The sequence below is a fragment of the Toxorhynchites rutilus genome, chromosome 3, assembly GCF_029784135.1.
Source record: "Toxorhynchites rutilus septentrionalis strain SRP chromosome 3, ASM2978413v1, whole genome shotgun sequence".
Classification (NCBI taxonomy): domain Eukaryota; kingdom Metazoa; phylum Arthropoda; class Insecta; order Diptera; family Culicidae; genus Toxorhynchites; species Toxorhynchites rutilus.
In genome coordinates, this window is record NC_073746.1 from 285,727,751 (window position 1) to 285,744,229 (window position 16,479).

The 16,479-nt window shown below is 41.7% G+C and overlaps 2 protein-coding genes across 13 annotated transcripts in view; one reads left to right on the forward strand and one right to left on the reverse strand.

The window, feature by feature from the left end:
* LOC129780389 (zinc finger CCCH domain-containing protein 13) overlaps positions 1 to 16,479 on the reverse strand; it is a 372,838-nt gene that overhangs the window by 189,600 nt on the left and 166,759 nt on the right. The window contains exon 1 of one of the 12 annotated variants that reach the window (XM_055788606.1): positions 9,489 to 9,573. The exons of the other annotated variants lie outside the window; for them this stretch is intronic. The gene's annotated coding sequence lies outside the window, so the exon portion shown is untranslated. Of the gene's footprint in view, positions 1 to 9,488; positions 9,574 to 16,479 lie in introns of those variants that run through there. 12 annotated transcript variants of the gene reach the window in all.
* LOC129774278 (uncharacterized) lies at positions 10,811 to 16,084 on the forward strand. The gene has a single exon (XM_055777995.1). The coding sequence runs from the start codon at positions 10,811 to 10,813 to the stop codon at positions 16,082 to 16,084; it is 5,274 nt and encodes a 1,757-aa protein (XP_055633970.1).

The window sequence follows — 16,479 nt, forward strand, 5'->3', positions numbered from 1 at the left end:
GTTCTCCTGCTTGAGCTCCTCATCTGTGCCGATGATAATCAACTTTTCTTGCATTATCACCTTGGCTCATTCCATGGCTGTGATATAGTACGGATTTATTATTCATTGAGAAATTTTAAAATTTTTAAGATCCTAAAACAACTTTGTAAAATCCTTCTGTAATGCATCCAACTGAGTGACATATGATAATATATATAATATCGTCGCCCTGCAGCTGAAACACAAATTCAAAAGAGCTGATAATCTCGCTGTGCAAGAGACTCTTGGTGGTCAGCGAACTCCAGCGTATAGAAATAACCGAGTAAAGATTTCGTCGTTTTTCTCATATAGCTGAGCAAATAATCGGGTGTTCGAAGAATTACTTCGAAGCTTATTGACATAACATATAGTAAAGACTGATTCGATCTAGGGTAGATTTTTTTTGCTACTAAATGAGGCCTGAAAGATCGGTTCCCCTCTGGAATCAGTCTCCATATGTGTAGTAAAAATCATTTCTTGCCACATATTTTCACCTTTAATATATTGAACATATCCTGACAACAAAGCTTCATTGCTGGGTAATGTAAATTCGTCCAGCTGGAGAGAAAATCTGTTGGTGTATAATAAATTGAATAACATTTTTCCCTCTTCGCGACCCATCTCAAGTTTCCTGAAATAATTAGAATAAATAGTTACGCCATGCACATAGGTAACCAAGCATTTTCTAAACTATTCTAAGTTATTCTAGTTCACTTCATTTAGCTATGTAAACACGTTGTAATCTCTTGAATTAAATTAGTAGATGAGTGTATTATCCATCAAGCTCCAACGTATTTCAGAACGCAACTTGCAACCTAAGGGCAAGCTTGTTATACAGTAAAATATCAGAAGCATATTTGGACATGAATTTGATGATGACTTTTTTCGTGTTAAATCACGTATATGTTTAAAATACAGAGAAATTTTAAACGTGCCTGAAGGACTTGTACGCTCAAACACATTATCTTGCGCGAATCTGTTCACGTTTTTTTACTGGCCGAATTTTTCATCTTGTACTTTTTGTACAAGATGAAAATTTTCTTTTCTTCTAGAGCACTTCTTGTTTTTCTTTTCTCCTAGTGCACGCTCCTCGTCTTGTTGAGTTTCTAAAATGTGCAGCAATAATACTTTTTACTAAAATATTAACACTTTGAAGATTAGGCTCGTTGTAAAGATGACATTTCACACTAATTTGTTTTTTGAGTTTCTGATTTGTTTCATTCAGTTGTGAGTTAAAAGGTGTTAACAATGGAGGTCAACAAAGAGAAAAAATGGGAAATTTTAGTTTTTCTTTATAAATGCGAAAATGCAATCATGAATTTGTGAATGGAGTTTATGGTGCCGATACTGCAACAGTAGAATACGTGCTATTTAATTATTTTTTTAAATGTTTTCATTTCTTTCTTAATAATGGATTACTTTTCCCCAACCTAATATTAGTCATTCTTATAACAGAGTGGTTCACGTAACACAACTTATGCAGCATCTTAAATATTTCAAATAAGAACTTTTGGTTTTTCATAGAGGTCGATTTTCAGACCTCGTCGACCCTTAAAATCAATTTTCGTTTGTGTCGACCCCTGGGAAACCGAAATCGACCCCAGGAGGTCGATATCGACCACTTTGAGAAACCCTGTGTTATACCTTGTATATGCTGCAAACAGGTTTCAATTTATCGATTTAGTGAATTTTTAAGATAACTTTCAAGTTGAACTCCAAAAAAATCGTTTCATTTCCCCCGGTGTACCGTTTTGTCTCAAATTCCGAAAACTTAAGCTTTGTTGGCCATTAAACAGTGTCTCATTACTCAAAATGGTACCATCAATTTAATTTACAAATTCATATTCATAGTGAAACACTAAAAATATGTTTTATAACATTTGTCTCAAATTTCGAACACCCAAAATGCAATTTTTTTTAGAAAAATCATAACTTTTGAGCTACTAGACCGATTCAGATGATCGATATATCAAATCGAAGCGAGTTAGCTATTCTTCTTCAGAAAAAAATATAACTTTCCTAAAAATTTGAATTTTGTGCTTCGAAACATTCCGAATTTGCTAACGCAAACATTTTATCGCTGGTTTTGATAGTCACTTTTTTGCAAATGCTTAGTATTATAAGTTTAGGGCAGTATCGATACCTGTGAAAGATGTTAAAATGAATCCTATATCACAAATAATGTCAGGGTTTTTATTATTCAATTATTTAAAATATTGAAGTTCAGTAATTTCTCATTTAAAAATGAAGTGTTTGGATATTGAGACAAAACGGTATCATATAGAAAAAGTAATGCGGTAACTTCACGAAAAAAATGAAAACCTGCAATTTAACAATTTTGATTAAAATTTCAAAAGCGGTCATTTAACCGCTCTGGTAGGTTCAGTGTTAAATCGCAAATACTGGAGAGGAAAAAAAATGATTCAAAAAACATATGTGTTTCGAAAATATCACGAAGATATCAACAAATCACGCGAATTTTTTTTTTAGCGTGATATTATCGAGACGTTATTGTACTTCTAATCACGGGTTTTATTGTGCGATGCCGCTCGATTAATGGTTGGATTTGAAAAGAAAACTAGCGTGGGAATGGTACTTTTCGTTTGTCTTCTTTTTGTTATATGCTTCCGGTCAGAATATGTTGCTGTCTGCAGTTGTCTATTACACCACACATTGAATTCATGATGGGTAGGGAGTGGATTGGATTGGAATAAGGATAGGGAACACTTGTGCTTTTGTCGCGAATGAAGACGTTGATGTGTTTTCATGTTTTTTGAGAAAATCAAATCGGAGTTACTGATTTTTCTTGTTGGTGAATGGTTTTTTCTTGGTGCTTGGGCATTCAAGTTGTTCTTTCCCGGTACATTACAAAAACCTTTCTTGGTTTAATTTGGATTTTATCGATGGTTTTATGGATCAGAATGTTTATTTGATGTTAAGTGTCAACAAAATGGGATACAATAATTTTTTTAATCATTCTTCGCCGATTGCCCGAAGTAACCAGACGAAGAAAAGTCGCGTCCAAGTTCCGTTATCGGTTACCGCGTGATTGTTGTTTTTTTGCCACTGAAGAGTTCATTTCGCTATCTGAATAGTGAGTGAAGTGCCCTGCCTGCAAGTGGATAGAGGCTTTCATCCTCGGAAAGCCAAGCATTGGTTTTTGTTTTGTCGCTACTTCGCCGACATTGGAGATTTCGCCGAGTCATCGTGCCAACAGTGACAGTGCGGGTAAGCTTTCACCGACGACTGTGTGTAGTGGTGTCGTAGGCACATTCCCACCACCAACGAGCTTTCAGCACACTCCCGTTCATCTGCACTGGAGTGCGTTCATAGGTGAATAAGATTGAATATAGTGAGAGAAAATATTTATTAATTATAAGTTCTTTTTTTGTTTGTTTTTGTGAATTATTATTATTGTGAAATATTATTTTAAAAAAAATACTTAGAATATAAGTGCCAATTTTAAAATGGCAGAGGGTGGGGGACCTTCGGATATGGAGGTCTCTGACTCTAGCTCCCTCCTAAGTGATAAAAAAAGTCACTCAAACGCGTACCAAATACGGAAGATACTTCTTCTGGGGACGAGTCAGCTAACCCTACCAAGCCTCCCTCCAAAAAACTAGCAAATCTCCCATCTGCCCTTAACGATCCCACTCTACCTTCAACCTCGTCTTCTCCCTCTGTTCTTCCCGCTCCTTCTCAACCTTCGTCTTCCCACTCTCAATCCCCGTCCTCGCCTTCCCCCCCCCTGTTATTCCCACTCCCCGTGTAAAGGTCTATCCAGAAGATGCGCCCAGAACTGGTCCCTGGGTTGTTTTCTTCAGGCCTAAGCCAAATGGAAAGGCGCTGAGAGTCATGCAGATCGCGAAAGATCTGGCAAGGTATACATCCGTTTCGGAAATTTCGAAGGTTAGACCAAACAAATTGCGAGTTGTCGTGAATGATCGAAAAGACGCAAACAAGATTGTTGTCGATCAGCATTTTACAATTGAGTATCGGGTCTACATTCCCTCTCACATAGTCGAAATTGAGGGTGTGATAACCGAAACGGGCTTGACGTGCGAATACATTACGAGTGAAGGTACCGGCCGTTTTAAAAAACTGCCCTCGACGACTGTTAAGATCTTGGGTTGCCGCCAGCTCGGAACAGTCTCCCATGAAGGAGAAGAAAAGAAATTTACGCCGTCCAACTCGTTTCGAGTCACCTTCGCTGGTTCAGCTCTCCCTGACTACGTGATGGTAGATAAATTGAGGTTAGCCGTGCGACTTTTTATTCCAAAGCCAATGACTTGTCTAAAGTGCAAGTCAGTTGGTCACACGGCTGCTTATTGTGCCAATAAAGAACGATGTGCCACTTGCAGAGAACAACATGAGGGGAAATCCTGCAGTGCGACTGAGCATAAGTGTCCATATTGCGGGGGATCCCCACACGTGCTCTCAGCTGGGAGAAACAGAAGCGCTCTTTGAGGGAACGCTCTAAACGCACTTTCGCAGAAATTTTGAAGGGCGCTTCTCCACTGGCTCAAGAACAACAACCAATCAATACACACAATGTCTTCGCTACGTTGCCAGTTGACGAAATGGAAGCGGATACAGCTAACGGGGGCACGCCGTTTATTTCTCAAGGGAATCCCCGGCGCAAAAATGCGCAAACCTCTGTGTAGTCAGCTTGTATTGGCCTCCGAGAGCTGCGGTTAGCCGCAAGCAACTTGTTGACATGTGCTCACTCCTTCCTGAGCCACGATTGATCTTGGGAGACTTCAACTCTCACGGAACTGCCTGGGGGGAACCGTACGACGATAATCGTTCATCGTTGATATATGACCTTTGTAACAGCTTCAATATGACCGTTTTGAACACTGGGGAAACAACACGTGTACCTAAACCTCCTGCTAAACCAAGTGCTCTTGACCTCTCGCTTTGCTCGAATTCACTATCGTTAGATTGCAAGTGGAATGTAATCCAGGATCCCAACGGTAGTGATCACTTGCCAATCAAAATTTCTATCACCAATGGGTTGAATTCTTCTGAATCAATAAACATGGCATACGACCTCACAAGACACATTGACTGGAAAAAATATGCGGACGCGATTGCTCTAGCCATCAATTCCAGAGATGGTTTGCCTCCATTGGAGGAGTATAACTTCATTTCTCGTTTGATCTATGACAGCGCGGTTCGCGCTCAAACGAAACCCATCCCAGGTTCCACTATTCGTCGAAGGCCTCCCAATCCATGGTGGGATGGCCAATGTTCCAAGCTTTATGGAGATAAATCGAATGCATTTAAAGCTTTTCGGAAACGTGGAACCATTGAGAATTTTCAACCGTATTTGGACCTTGAAAATCAATTTAAAAACTTGATCAAAGGGAAAAAACGTGCTTATTGGCGAAATTTCGTGGGAGGTTTATCACGAGAAACGTCAATGAAAAAATTATGGAAAGTGGCTCGAAACATGAGAAATCGCTCTTCATCCAATGAAAGCGAGGAATATTCACATCGATGGATTTTTAATTTTGCACAAAAGGTTTGTCCCGATTCCGCTCCAGTGCAAAGAATTATTCGAGATACACCACAAGATAGGTGCGATCTTGATTCCGAGTTTTCGATGGTAGAATTCTCTCTTGCTCTCCTTTCATGTAACAATTCTGCTCCGGGATCGGATAGAATTAAGTTCAACTTGCTGAAAAATCTCCCTGATGTGGCGAAACATAGCTTGTTGAACTTATTCAATCGGTTTCTGGAGCATAATATTGTTCCAGATGATTGGAGACAAGTACGAGTTATAGCTATTCAAAAACCCGGAAAACCCGCGTCCGACTTCAATTCGTACCGCCCAATAGCAATGCTGTCTTGTATACGGAAATTGTTGGAGAAAATGATCTTGTTTCGCCTTGATCGATGGGTTGAAACGAATGGCCTACTCTCAGATACACAATATGGGTTCCGCAGGGGCAAGGGGACGAATGATTGTCTTGCGTTGCTTTCTTCAGAAATTCAAATGGCTTACGCCGAAAAAAAACAAATGGCTTCAGTATTCTTGGACATAAAGGGGGCCTTTGATTCTGTTTCAATAGAGGTTTTGTCAGACAAATTATAATCTCGGGGTCTGCCGCCTCTATTGAATAATATGTTATATAACTTGCTTTGTAAGAAACATTTGAACTTTTCTCACGGAGATTCGGCAGTAAGTCGGGTCTCTTACATGGGACTCCCCCAGGGCTCATGTTTAAGCCCCCTTTTGTACAACTTCTACGTAAGCGACATTGACAATTGCCTTACACAAAATTGCAGCCTAAGACAACTTGCAGATGATGGAGTGGTGTCTGTCGTAGGATCAAACGAATCCGACCTGCAAGAATCCTTACAAGATACTTTGAACAATTTTTCAACCTGGGCCATTGGGCTAGGGATCGAATTCTCCACGGAGAAAACAGAGATTGTGGTTTTTTCTAGGAAGCATAAACCAGCAAAACCAAAGCTTCAACTTTTGGGTAAACCGATCACTCATGCTATGTCATTCAAGTATCTTGGGGTCTGGTTCAACTCCAAATGTACTTGGGGGCCCATATTAGGTATCTGAGTAAAAAATGTCAACAAAGAATAAACTTTCTCCGTACAATTACCGGCACCTGGTGGGGAGCCCATCCCGAAGATCTTATAATGTTGTATCGAACAACTATTCTCTCAGTGATGGAGTATGGCAGTTTCTGTTTTCAATCAGCTGCCAAAACACACCTCATTAAACTCGAGCGAATTCAGTATCTTTGTCTCCGTATCGCGTTGGGATGTATGCCCTCAACGCATACCATGAGTCTCGAGGTTTTGGCAGGCCTACTCCCACTAAAAGATCGCTTCAATTTATTATCTCTTCGGTTCCGGTGTAAGGTTATGAACCCATTGGTGATCGGAAATTTTGAGCAGCTGATCGAGCTAAATTTTCATTCTGGATTCATGAGTTCATATCATGAATTCGTCTCCATGCAGGTTAATCCTTCTTCGTATATTCCCAACCGTGTTTGTTTTCCTGACTACATCAATTCCTCTGTGCATTTTGATCTGTCCATGAAGCAGGATATCCATGGAACATCAGACTATCTTCCATCGAGGATCGTTCCAATGATCTTCGATGCAAAGTATGGGGATATCAATTGTGATAATATGTACTTTACTGATGGGTCCTCTATGAATGAGTCCACAGGATTTGGAGTGTTCAACGTATTTTTTAGCACCTCACACAGTCTTCAGAATCCTTGCTCAGTGTATATTGCAGAATTGGCAGCAATACACTGGGCGCTGGACAGCGTCGCCTCACGACCTGTTGAACACTATTACATTGTAACGGATAGTCTTAGCTCTGTCGAAGCTATCCGTTCAGTGAGGCCGGAAAAGCACTCGCCGTACTTCCTTGAGAGAATACGAGAAATTTTGAGTGCTTTATCCAGACGCTGTTATGTCATTACCTTTGTCTGGGTCCCTTCACATTGCTCAATTCCGGGTAATGAGAGGGCTGACTCAATAGCAAAGGTAGGTGCAATTGAATGCGATATTTATCAGCGTCAAATCGCCTTCAATGAATTTTATTCTTTAGTCCGCAAAAATACCATAGTTAACTGGCAACGCAAATGGAACGAAGATGAATTGGGCCGGTGGCTCCACTCGATTATCCCTAAGGTTAGCCTCAAACCATGGTTCAAAAGTATGGACTTGAGTCGGGACTTTATTCGCACCTTTTCCCGACTCATGTCCAATCACTGTTCGTTAGATGCGCTACTCTTTCGTATTAATCTTGCCGACAACAATCTTTGTGTTTGTGGCCAAGGTTACCACGACATCGAGCACGTTGTTTGGTCGTGCGAGCTGTATCTTGTTGCCAGATCGAATTTAGTAGTCACCCTTCGGGCCCGAGGAAGGCAGCCCATGATGCCGGTGAGAGACGTGTTGGCTCGGTTAGACCTTGATTACATGTCCCAAATATATGTATTCCTTAAAGCTATCGATCTTCGTGTGTGATTGTCCTTACACCCTTAGTTTTTCCTTTTCCTTTTCCTTTGTGAGAGATCGGATCCCTTCTTAAGAATAAGATGAAATGTAAATACATATTAGATATAAGATAGGTTTAAGAATTGAGTGTGATGAGTGTGATTGAGAGTGTGAGTGTGATCATTGTCAATATATCCTCATATCCCCTCCTTTTCCTGAAGAAAATATGTCACCCTTCTAAACTCGAGTCGACCGCGAGTAATCGGTTTCCTATATTATTAACATTAGAATTAAGGAAAAATGTTTATATACTAGTAACAATACAGTAAGGAGTTCGGCTCCTTTAAACCTATGTAACTGAGCCTGTAAAAATAAACGATTTAAATAAAAAAAAAAAAAAAATTTAATGAAATAAAAAGCATTTTTCTGAAAACAGTCAGCATACCTTTTCACTCTCCTTTGACATTCTATGACTTTGTCAAAAAAAAGTTTCGAAAGCATGTTTTCCAATTTCAAAAGTAGCGAAAAGAGATATGCGTACGAATTCAAATTCAACAAATATCATTCTGGAAGTTAAACACTTACAAGGTTTAATGGTTTTAATGGTTAATGGTTTTCATTTTTTTTATCCCTTATGTTTATTTTAGGCTCATTAGCATTTTAGCTGTAACAGAGCCGAATTTTAATCGTGTACATGTCACATGTTTATCATATCTATAATTAGCACATTACATATTTTCCATTTTTCGGCGTTAGAATATTCCCTTCTATACCATTGCATATGGTACACATTTACACAGTAGTCATTTAGGCGTTAGAATTTTCCTTCTGTTCTTCCATTATCCAGTTAGACCGGACATCGGAGACAGTTGATTGATCATTGTTGAGTTCTTTATAGAACAGCAGCCCGATGTGTCTTGCAGAGCAGAGCAGTTGGTATGGATGAATCAAACTTACTTCAACCGTGGATCGATCTCCATCGTTGATAATTGTTGCGTGGACGTAGTATTCTGTAACAACATAAAGATGGTCAATGAGGGTCCTGAGTTTTGAACTCACGATCGATCGCTTACTAAGCGAACGTGCAACCAATGTGGCTACGGAGACCCCCAATGGCTTTCAATGTGTTATTATTAATTTTATTCCAAGAATGCATGATAAACATTGTTGGATACACTGCGATTTTATGGAGACGGATTCCTCTGACATGATCAGTTTTGCGGCATGGGCTAGATTTTTATATTGTGGGTACCTGGGTTCACGAACACTAAAACACTGAGAAATGAAATGGGAAAGTGTGAACAATAGGAAAGAAAGGAAATTATTATTAACCCCAAGCTTAAGGAGAATAGTTGGATAGTCATTGAGTGGAGAAATTTACCAAATTACAAAGAATTAAGAGTTAGTAGATTGCTGTAAATAGTATTGTAGAATAAAGTTTTGGAGTGTGAAATTACGTTTTGATAAAAAATAAAGTGTTTCCATACCAAAAATATTGGAATTCGTTGTTTGCGAAAAGCAAGTGGGCCGAAAATCCAAGTGCGAATATCGTGGATATATCGCAATCCAGGAGAACCACACCGAGGGCAAGGGCCCGATATCCAGATAAACATTGGTCCTTCGAGCCGGATCCGTACAAAAGGATTTTGCAACCAACGGAATCGTCATCACGCTCACACAAAACTTTACTGCCATCTGCTAATTCACATCGAGGCACAATAAACTGCAAAAGGATTCACACCGTATTAAATTGGGCAAATTATCTTGGCCCGTCCAGGTAAACAACTAATAATTATATGTCCTGCTGTTGCTGGGCAAATCAGGACCACTACACACATTTTCGATTTTACTTCTTCTATCCGCCGTCACAATCTACGGAGACGAATCGAAATATCATTCGAGACCGAACTTGAAGCGATACCATACCGACACGTCAAAACATTTTATCACGGCATACATTTCATCAATCAATCGGAGAAACAACAGTGGGAATCCTACGAAGTCTACGCACACCACTAAACACAATCGATTTATGCTGATACCATATCGTCATCACATTGAGCCAAGGTCAACGACGAGTTGAAACAATTCATTCACTGCTATTGCTGCCACAACACTCTTGTTTTCAAACCGGAATGTTTTCCTGGTTTGTCCAGGTAAATATACACAAGTTTATGTCCAGCCGCTGCTGAGACATTTTGGTCGGATCTACACCGTTTGTTTACATTTCTATTCCACGGTAAAAACACCCACACAACCGAAGTCGAACCGATATATGCACCGGGTCGTACCACAATATTGGCATCATTGAGGAACAGAAGACTAATTGCTAACTGAATTGAGCATCGCACCGCACATTATCACCGCTCATTCAGGAAAATCCGTCGCAAATCACCGCATATAGGATTCCTTTATTTATTAAGGTCAGTTCATCACCGTATATGTCCAGCCGAAGCTGGAGTTTGTTTTGATATTACACCAATTGTTTTCATCTCGCACACTTGTACTGGTTTGACACTTGTTTACCATTTCGTTGGACGTGTAACCGAGGGGCGCACATAATCGGAAAATAAATATTACACGTTTGACTATTGAGGAGCCGCAGATGTGATTCCGATGTTCAGCCGGCACACTGTTATTGAATATTAGAAGTTTATTCGACGTTAGCGTATACAATTAAGAAACGCTACACGCTTCTTTTTGTGAAGGTCAGTGGTACTATTGTATATGTCTAGTCGAAGCTAGGCCATTGGCGGATTTTACACAAATTTATTTCTCCCATATCTCAAACCAATTGGAATTTGGAATCATGCCACCAACTACGAGGAACAATTCACTCAAGGCGCTGCTGGCGAAACTAAAGGCACTGGAGGGTATGTTCAACGATATTTGCCGTTTCGTCAATTCGATGGATGATGACACTCTAACGACTGAAGCGACAGTTCGTTTGGATAAACTTGACGAACTGTGGGAACAAATCAGCGAAGCAACGATGGACATCGAGATGCACGAAGATTTCGAGGAAGTTGACGATACCTACCCCACGAAACGATCGGAATTCGGCGATAGATATTTTAAGACAAAATCGTTGCTACTAGAGAAGGTGAAGGACCCGGAGGTGAAGTCGAACCCTTCAATTCGCGGAATAGAACAAAACCAACATTCAACTTATGAACGCGTTAGGCTCCCACAAATCAAACTGCAAACATTCGATGGTAATATTGATGAGTGGTTGAGTTTTAGGGATCTCTATATATCGTTAATTCACTGTAAATCCGACTTGCCAGAAGTAGAAAAATTCCACTATCTTAAGGGTTGCTTAGTAGGAGAGGCTAGGTCATTGGTAGACTCACTTGCTATCACCAAGGCGAATTATAAGATTGCGTGGGAGGCGGTGATGAAGCGGTATAATGACAGTAAATTACTGAAGCGTAGACAAGTGCAAGCATTGTTCAACCTACCTAACGTCGCAAAGGAGTCGGTCGTGGAACTTCAGTCGCTGCTAGAGGCTTTTGAGCGCATTCTTCAAACGCTGGATCAATTGATACAGCCAGCCGAGTACAAGGATTTGTTACTGCTGGATTTGCTGTGTTCACGATTGGACCCAACCACCCGCAGAAGCTGGGAAGAGCATTCTGCAACAATAGATCAGGACACAGTGAAGGATCTAACAGATTTTCTTCAGAAGAGAATAAGGGTGCTAAGCTCGCTGCCAACCAAATCCATCGAACCAAAGTTGAATTATGTCCCTCAACCGAAAAGAAAATTGCCGACACAAATGAGTCACAGTGCATCGCAATCCTCGAGCGGACAATGTGTAGCGTGTCCAGGTAGCCACTTATTATACCAATGCCCGAAATTCCAATCCCTGCCTGTATCAGCTCGCGATAAACTATTGCGAAGCCTAGCATTATGTCGTAATTGCTTCCGGCGTGGGCATCAAGCCACGGAATGCAATTCTCGATATGTGTGTCGTAATTGCAAGGGAAAGCATCATACCTTAGTATGCTTCCGGCCGGAAGAAGTCCAACCAGCTAAGCGTACGTCGGAGATAAGGGTCTCTACGGAAAGCAGCAGCAAGGGACTTCAACACAATGTGGAGGATAACACACCAAGCACATCATCAGGCACCATTGTAGTAACCTCAAATACAGCATCCAAGGGAACATCGTCCGTATTACTTGCTACAGCGGTAGTCTTAGTGGTGGGTGAGAATGGAATTACGTATCCAGCCAGAGCACTACTTGATTCGGGGTCGGAGTGTAATTTTATGTCAGACCAATTTTCACAACTCTTGCGAATCAAACGTAATCGAGCTGAGGTGGCAGTATCAGGTGTCGGTCAGGTCAATACGAGAGTGACGCATTCGGTCAAGGCAGAGGTCAGATCCAGGGTAGGGGGGTATTCATGTAACTTGGAATTCCTAATTCTCCCTAAAGTCACGGGAAATCTTCCATCTACGTGCATCGATACCACAAATTGGAAAATACCACACGGCATAACCCTAGCAGATCCAGCATTCGCTATATCGAAATCCGTAGATTTAATTCTCGGAATCCAGCAATTCTTCACCTTTTTCAAACCAGGAAAGGAAATCCATCTAGGGGATGGACTACCCAAGCTCTCGGAAACGGTATTTGGATGGGTGGTAGCGGGAACAGTAATCTCATCGAGCATCGCGTCATATCACTGTAACGTCGCGTCTACGGTTAATCTTGAAGAACTGTTGACAAGATTTTGGTCGTGTGAAGAAGTGGTCATTCCAAATAATTATTCTCCAGAGGAAACGCTGTGTGAAGAGCAGTTCGTTCGGACGGTTAGGAGAGATTCAAATGGAAGATATAAGGTCTCTCTTCCAAAGGATGCGAATGTCATGGATAAAATTGGTGAATCTAGGGACATAGCACTACGGCGTTTTCAATGGTTGGAACGCAGACTTTTAAGGGACTCAGAGCTACGTTGTCAATATACCCAATTTATGGAGGAATATATACACCTGGGGCACATGCGTAGGGTACGCGTGAACCAAGATAATCTGATTAAACGATGTTACCTTCCACATCATCCAGTAATCAAACAAACAAGTACGACGACGAAACTTAGAGTGGTGTTCGACGCATCCTGCAAGACTTCGAGTGGAATTTCTCTGAACGATGCATTATTGGCGGGACCGGTAATCCAAGAAGATCTTCGATCGATAATTCTCCGTTGTCGCACAAAACGGATAATGTTGGTAGCAGACGTTGAGAAGATGTTTCGTCAAATCATCATGGATGAAGGGGATCAGCCGCTACAGAGTATCCTATGGCGAACCGACACCGAGCAAGAAATTGGAACGTACGAGCTGTCCACCGTAACATACGGGACGAAACCCGCACCGTTTTTGGCTACACGGACGCTCAAACAGCTAGCGGATGATGAGCAAACCAACTTTCCCCAAGCAGCCAAGGCAATAAACGAGGATGTGTACATGGATGATGTATTGACGGGAACGAATAATGTGAAGGAGGCGGTAGATTTGAGGGTTCAGCTTGAAGCATTAATGAGAAGTGGAGGTTTCAAGCTACGGAAATGGGTTTCCAACTGCGAGGAAGTTCTTCATGGTGTACCAGAGGAAGATTTAGCGTTGGGAAGACAGGATCATGTTGAACTTGATCCAGACCCAGCAGTGCGAATGTTAGGCTTGACTTGGCTACCAAAAACTGACGGACTGAAACTACAGTTTTCAGTTCCGGAGCAACACCCAACAGATACGCTATCAAAAAGAATGGTATTATCTATTATCGCAGGACTGTTCGATCCTCTAGGACTAGTTGGCGCAGTTATCACAGTGGGGAAACTTTTTATGCAACGACTGTGGAAATTTGAAGATGCGAATGGAAGGAAATTGGATTGGGATAGTCCAATTCCCTCAAGACCAAGAGATGAATGGCGAGAATTTCACAGACAACTCCCCATTTTGAACACTATCTCCATAAAACGTTGTGTTTTGGTACCGGATCCAATCATCATTGAGCTGCACGTATTTTCAGATGCTTCGGAGAAGGCATACGGAGCGTGTGCTTACCTGAAAAGTTGCAATTTGATGGGAACAACTCACATAGCACTACTCTCCTCGAAATCCAAGGTAGCGCCATTGAAAACCCAATCCATTCCACGACTGGAGTTGTGCGGAGCGCTGCTAGCAACGCAGCTAGCCGAGCAAATTTCAACTGCTATCAAAATCAATCCAGTGGTTTATTTTTGGACGGATTCAACGTGCGTACTGCAGTGGATAAGGGCAACCCCTTCCACATGGACAACTTTTGTGGCTAATCGGGTGGCAAAAATACAGCAGACTGCGGAGAATCGTACCTGGAACCACATCCCAGGATGCCAGAATCCAGCCGATCTTATTTCAAGGGGCGTGCTTCCTGAAGAGATTATTGGGAACAATCTTTGGTGGGAAGGGCCGTCATGGCTACGAGAATCCCAACGGCACTGGCCGATTCATCCAGTTCCAGCTAAAACAACAGAGGCAGAAGCTGAGTTCCGTCAGTCAGCGGTTAGTTGCGCGACATTGCAGCAGGATACTTTCACGGTTTGGTATCTCAGCAAGTTTTCATCGTTCACGGACCTGGTGAGGCGTACCGCATACTGGCTCCGGTTGATGAACATTTTGAAACAACAAGGAAAGAAGGAGAATTCACGGGATTTTCTCACAACATCGGAGTTAGTAGAGGCAGAATATGCTATAATTCGCAGCGTGCAGAAGGAAGAATTCAAGAAGGAGTGGAAGGCATTATCTAAGGGCGAACCGGTCACAGAGAGCTCTCCACTTCGATGGTTTAACCCAACCCTCTCAGCAGAGAATTTGATCCGAGTTGGCGGTAGACTGGAACATTCATTAGAAAGTGTCAATAGGAAACATCCGATAGTTCTACCAGCACGGCACCCTATAACTAGGATGATTTTTGAACATTTTCATAAGAAATTGCTCCATGCAGGTCCACAACTGCTTTTGGCAACAGTGAGACAACGATATTGGCCGCTACGAGGACGGAATCTAGCCCGTTTTGTGTATCACAACTGCAATCGTTGTGCTCGATTGAAGCCGACTCAAATACAGCAATTCATGGGAGATTTGCCAGCGGCGCGTGTGACCCCCGGAAGACCATTTATCAAGGTGGGTGTAGACTACTTTGGACCCGTCTTCATACGGCATGCACCACGTCGACCAGCTTCTAAGGCATATGTCGCTGTGTTCGTGTGCATGTGTACAAAGGCAGTACATCTGGAGATGGTAACTGACCTATCTACGGATCGTTTCATCCAGGCTTTGCGACGATTTGTTGGAAGAAGGGGAAAATGTTCGGACATTTTTTCGGACAACGGTACTAATTTCGTCGGAGCTCGTAACCAGTTAGGGGAATTATCAAGATTTCTAAGAGGAACTGATAACCGAGAGAAAATAACTAGAGAATGTGCGAATGAGGGTATTCAGTGGCATTTCAACCCACCTAGTGCCCCACACTTTGGAGGTTTGTGGGAGGCTGCGGTGAAATCAGCAAAAATTCACCTAATGAAGGTTTTAGGGGATTCGGTGTTGTCATTCGAAGACATGAGCACATTACTAGTTCAGGTCGAATGTTGCCTGAACTCAAGACCTTTGATCCCAATGTCCGAAGATCCAAACGAACTGGAACCACTCACTCCAGGGCATTTTCTGATAGGGACTAGCTTGCAACAATTGCCAGAGATGAGTGTGACCGATATTCCGATGAACCGACTCAAGCAGTGGCAAGCAACTCAGAAAATTTTGCAGTGTTTCTGGAAAAGATGGAGGACGGAATATTTGGCACAATTGCAGGGGCGCACAAAACGATGGCAACCGCCAATCCAAATTGTTGTGGGTCAGCTTGTAGTTATACGCGACGAAAATTTACCACCAACTCGTTGGAAAATGGGTCGCATCATTCAACTGCATCCTGGTATGGACGGAGTCGTCAGAGTAGTCACTTTGAGGACAGCTACTGGACTACTAAAGAGACCAGTGGAAAAAATATGTTTGTTGCCCCCAGCATGCCAACCTTGCGAAACTTAAAAAAAACATGGCTGCCGGTTTAGTATGCGAGAGTTTTGTCTTTTCAGAAATTAGATAATTTCAGCGCGGCCGAGAATGTTGGATACACTGCGATTTTATGGAGACGGATTCCTCTGACATGATCAGTTTTGCGGCATGGGCTAGATTTTTATATTGTGGGTACCTGGGTTCACGAACACTAAAACACTGAGAAATGAAATGGGAAAGTGTGAACAATAGGAAAGAAAGGAAATTATTATTAACCCCAAGCTTAAGGAGAATAGTTGGATAGTCATTGAGTGGAGAAATTTACCAAATTACAAAGAATTAAGAGTTAGTAGATTGCTGTAAATAGTATTGTAGAATAAAGTTTTGGAGTGTGAAATTACGTTTTGATAAAAAATAAAGTGTTTCCA

Excerpts from the sequence above, each read along its gene's own strand:
- LOC129774278 (XM_055777995.1), top strand. The coding sequence starts at position 10,811 with ATGCCACCAACTACGAGGAACAATTCACTCAAGGCGCTGCTGGCGAAA.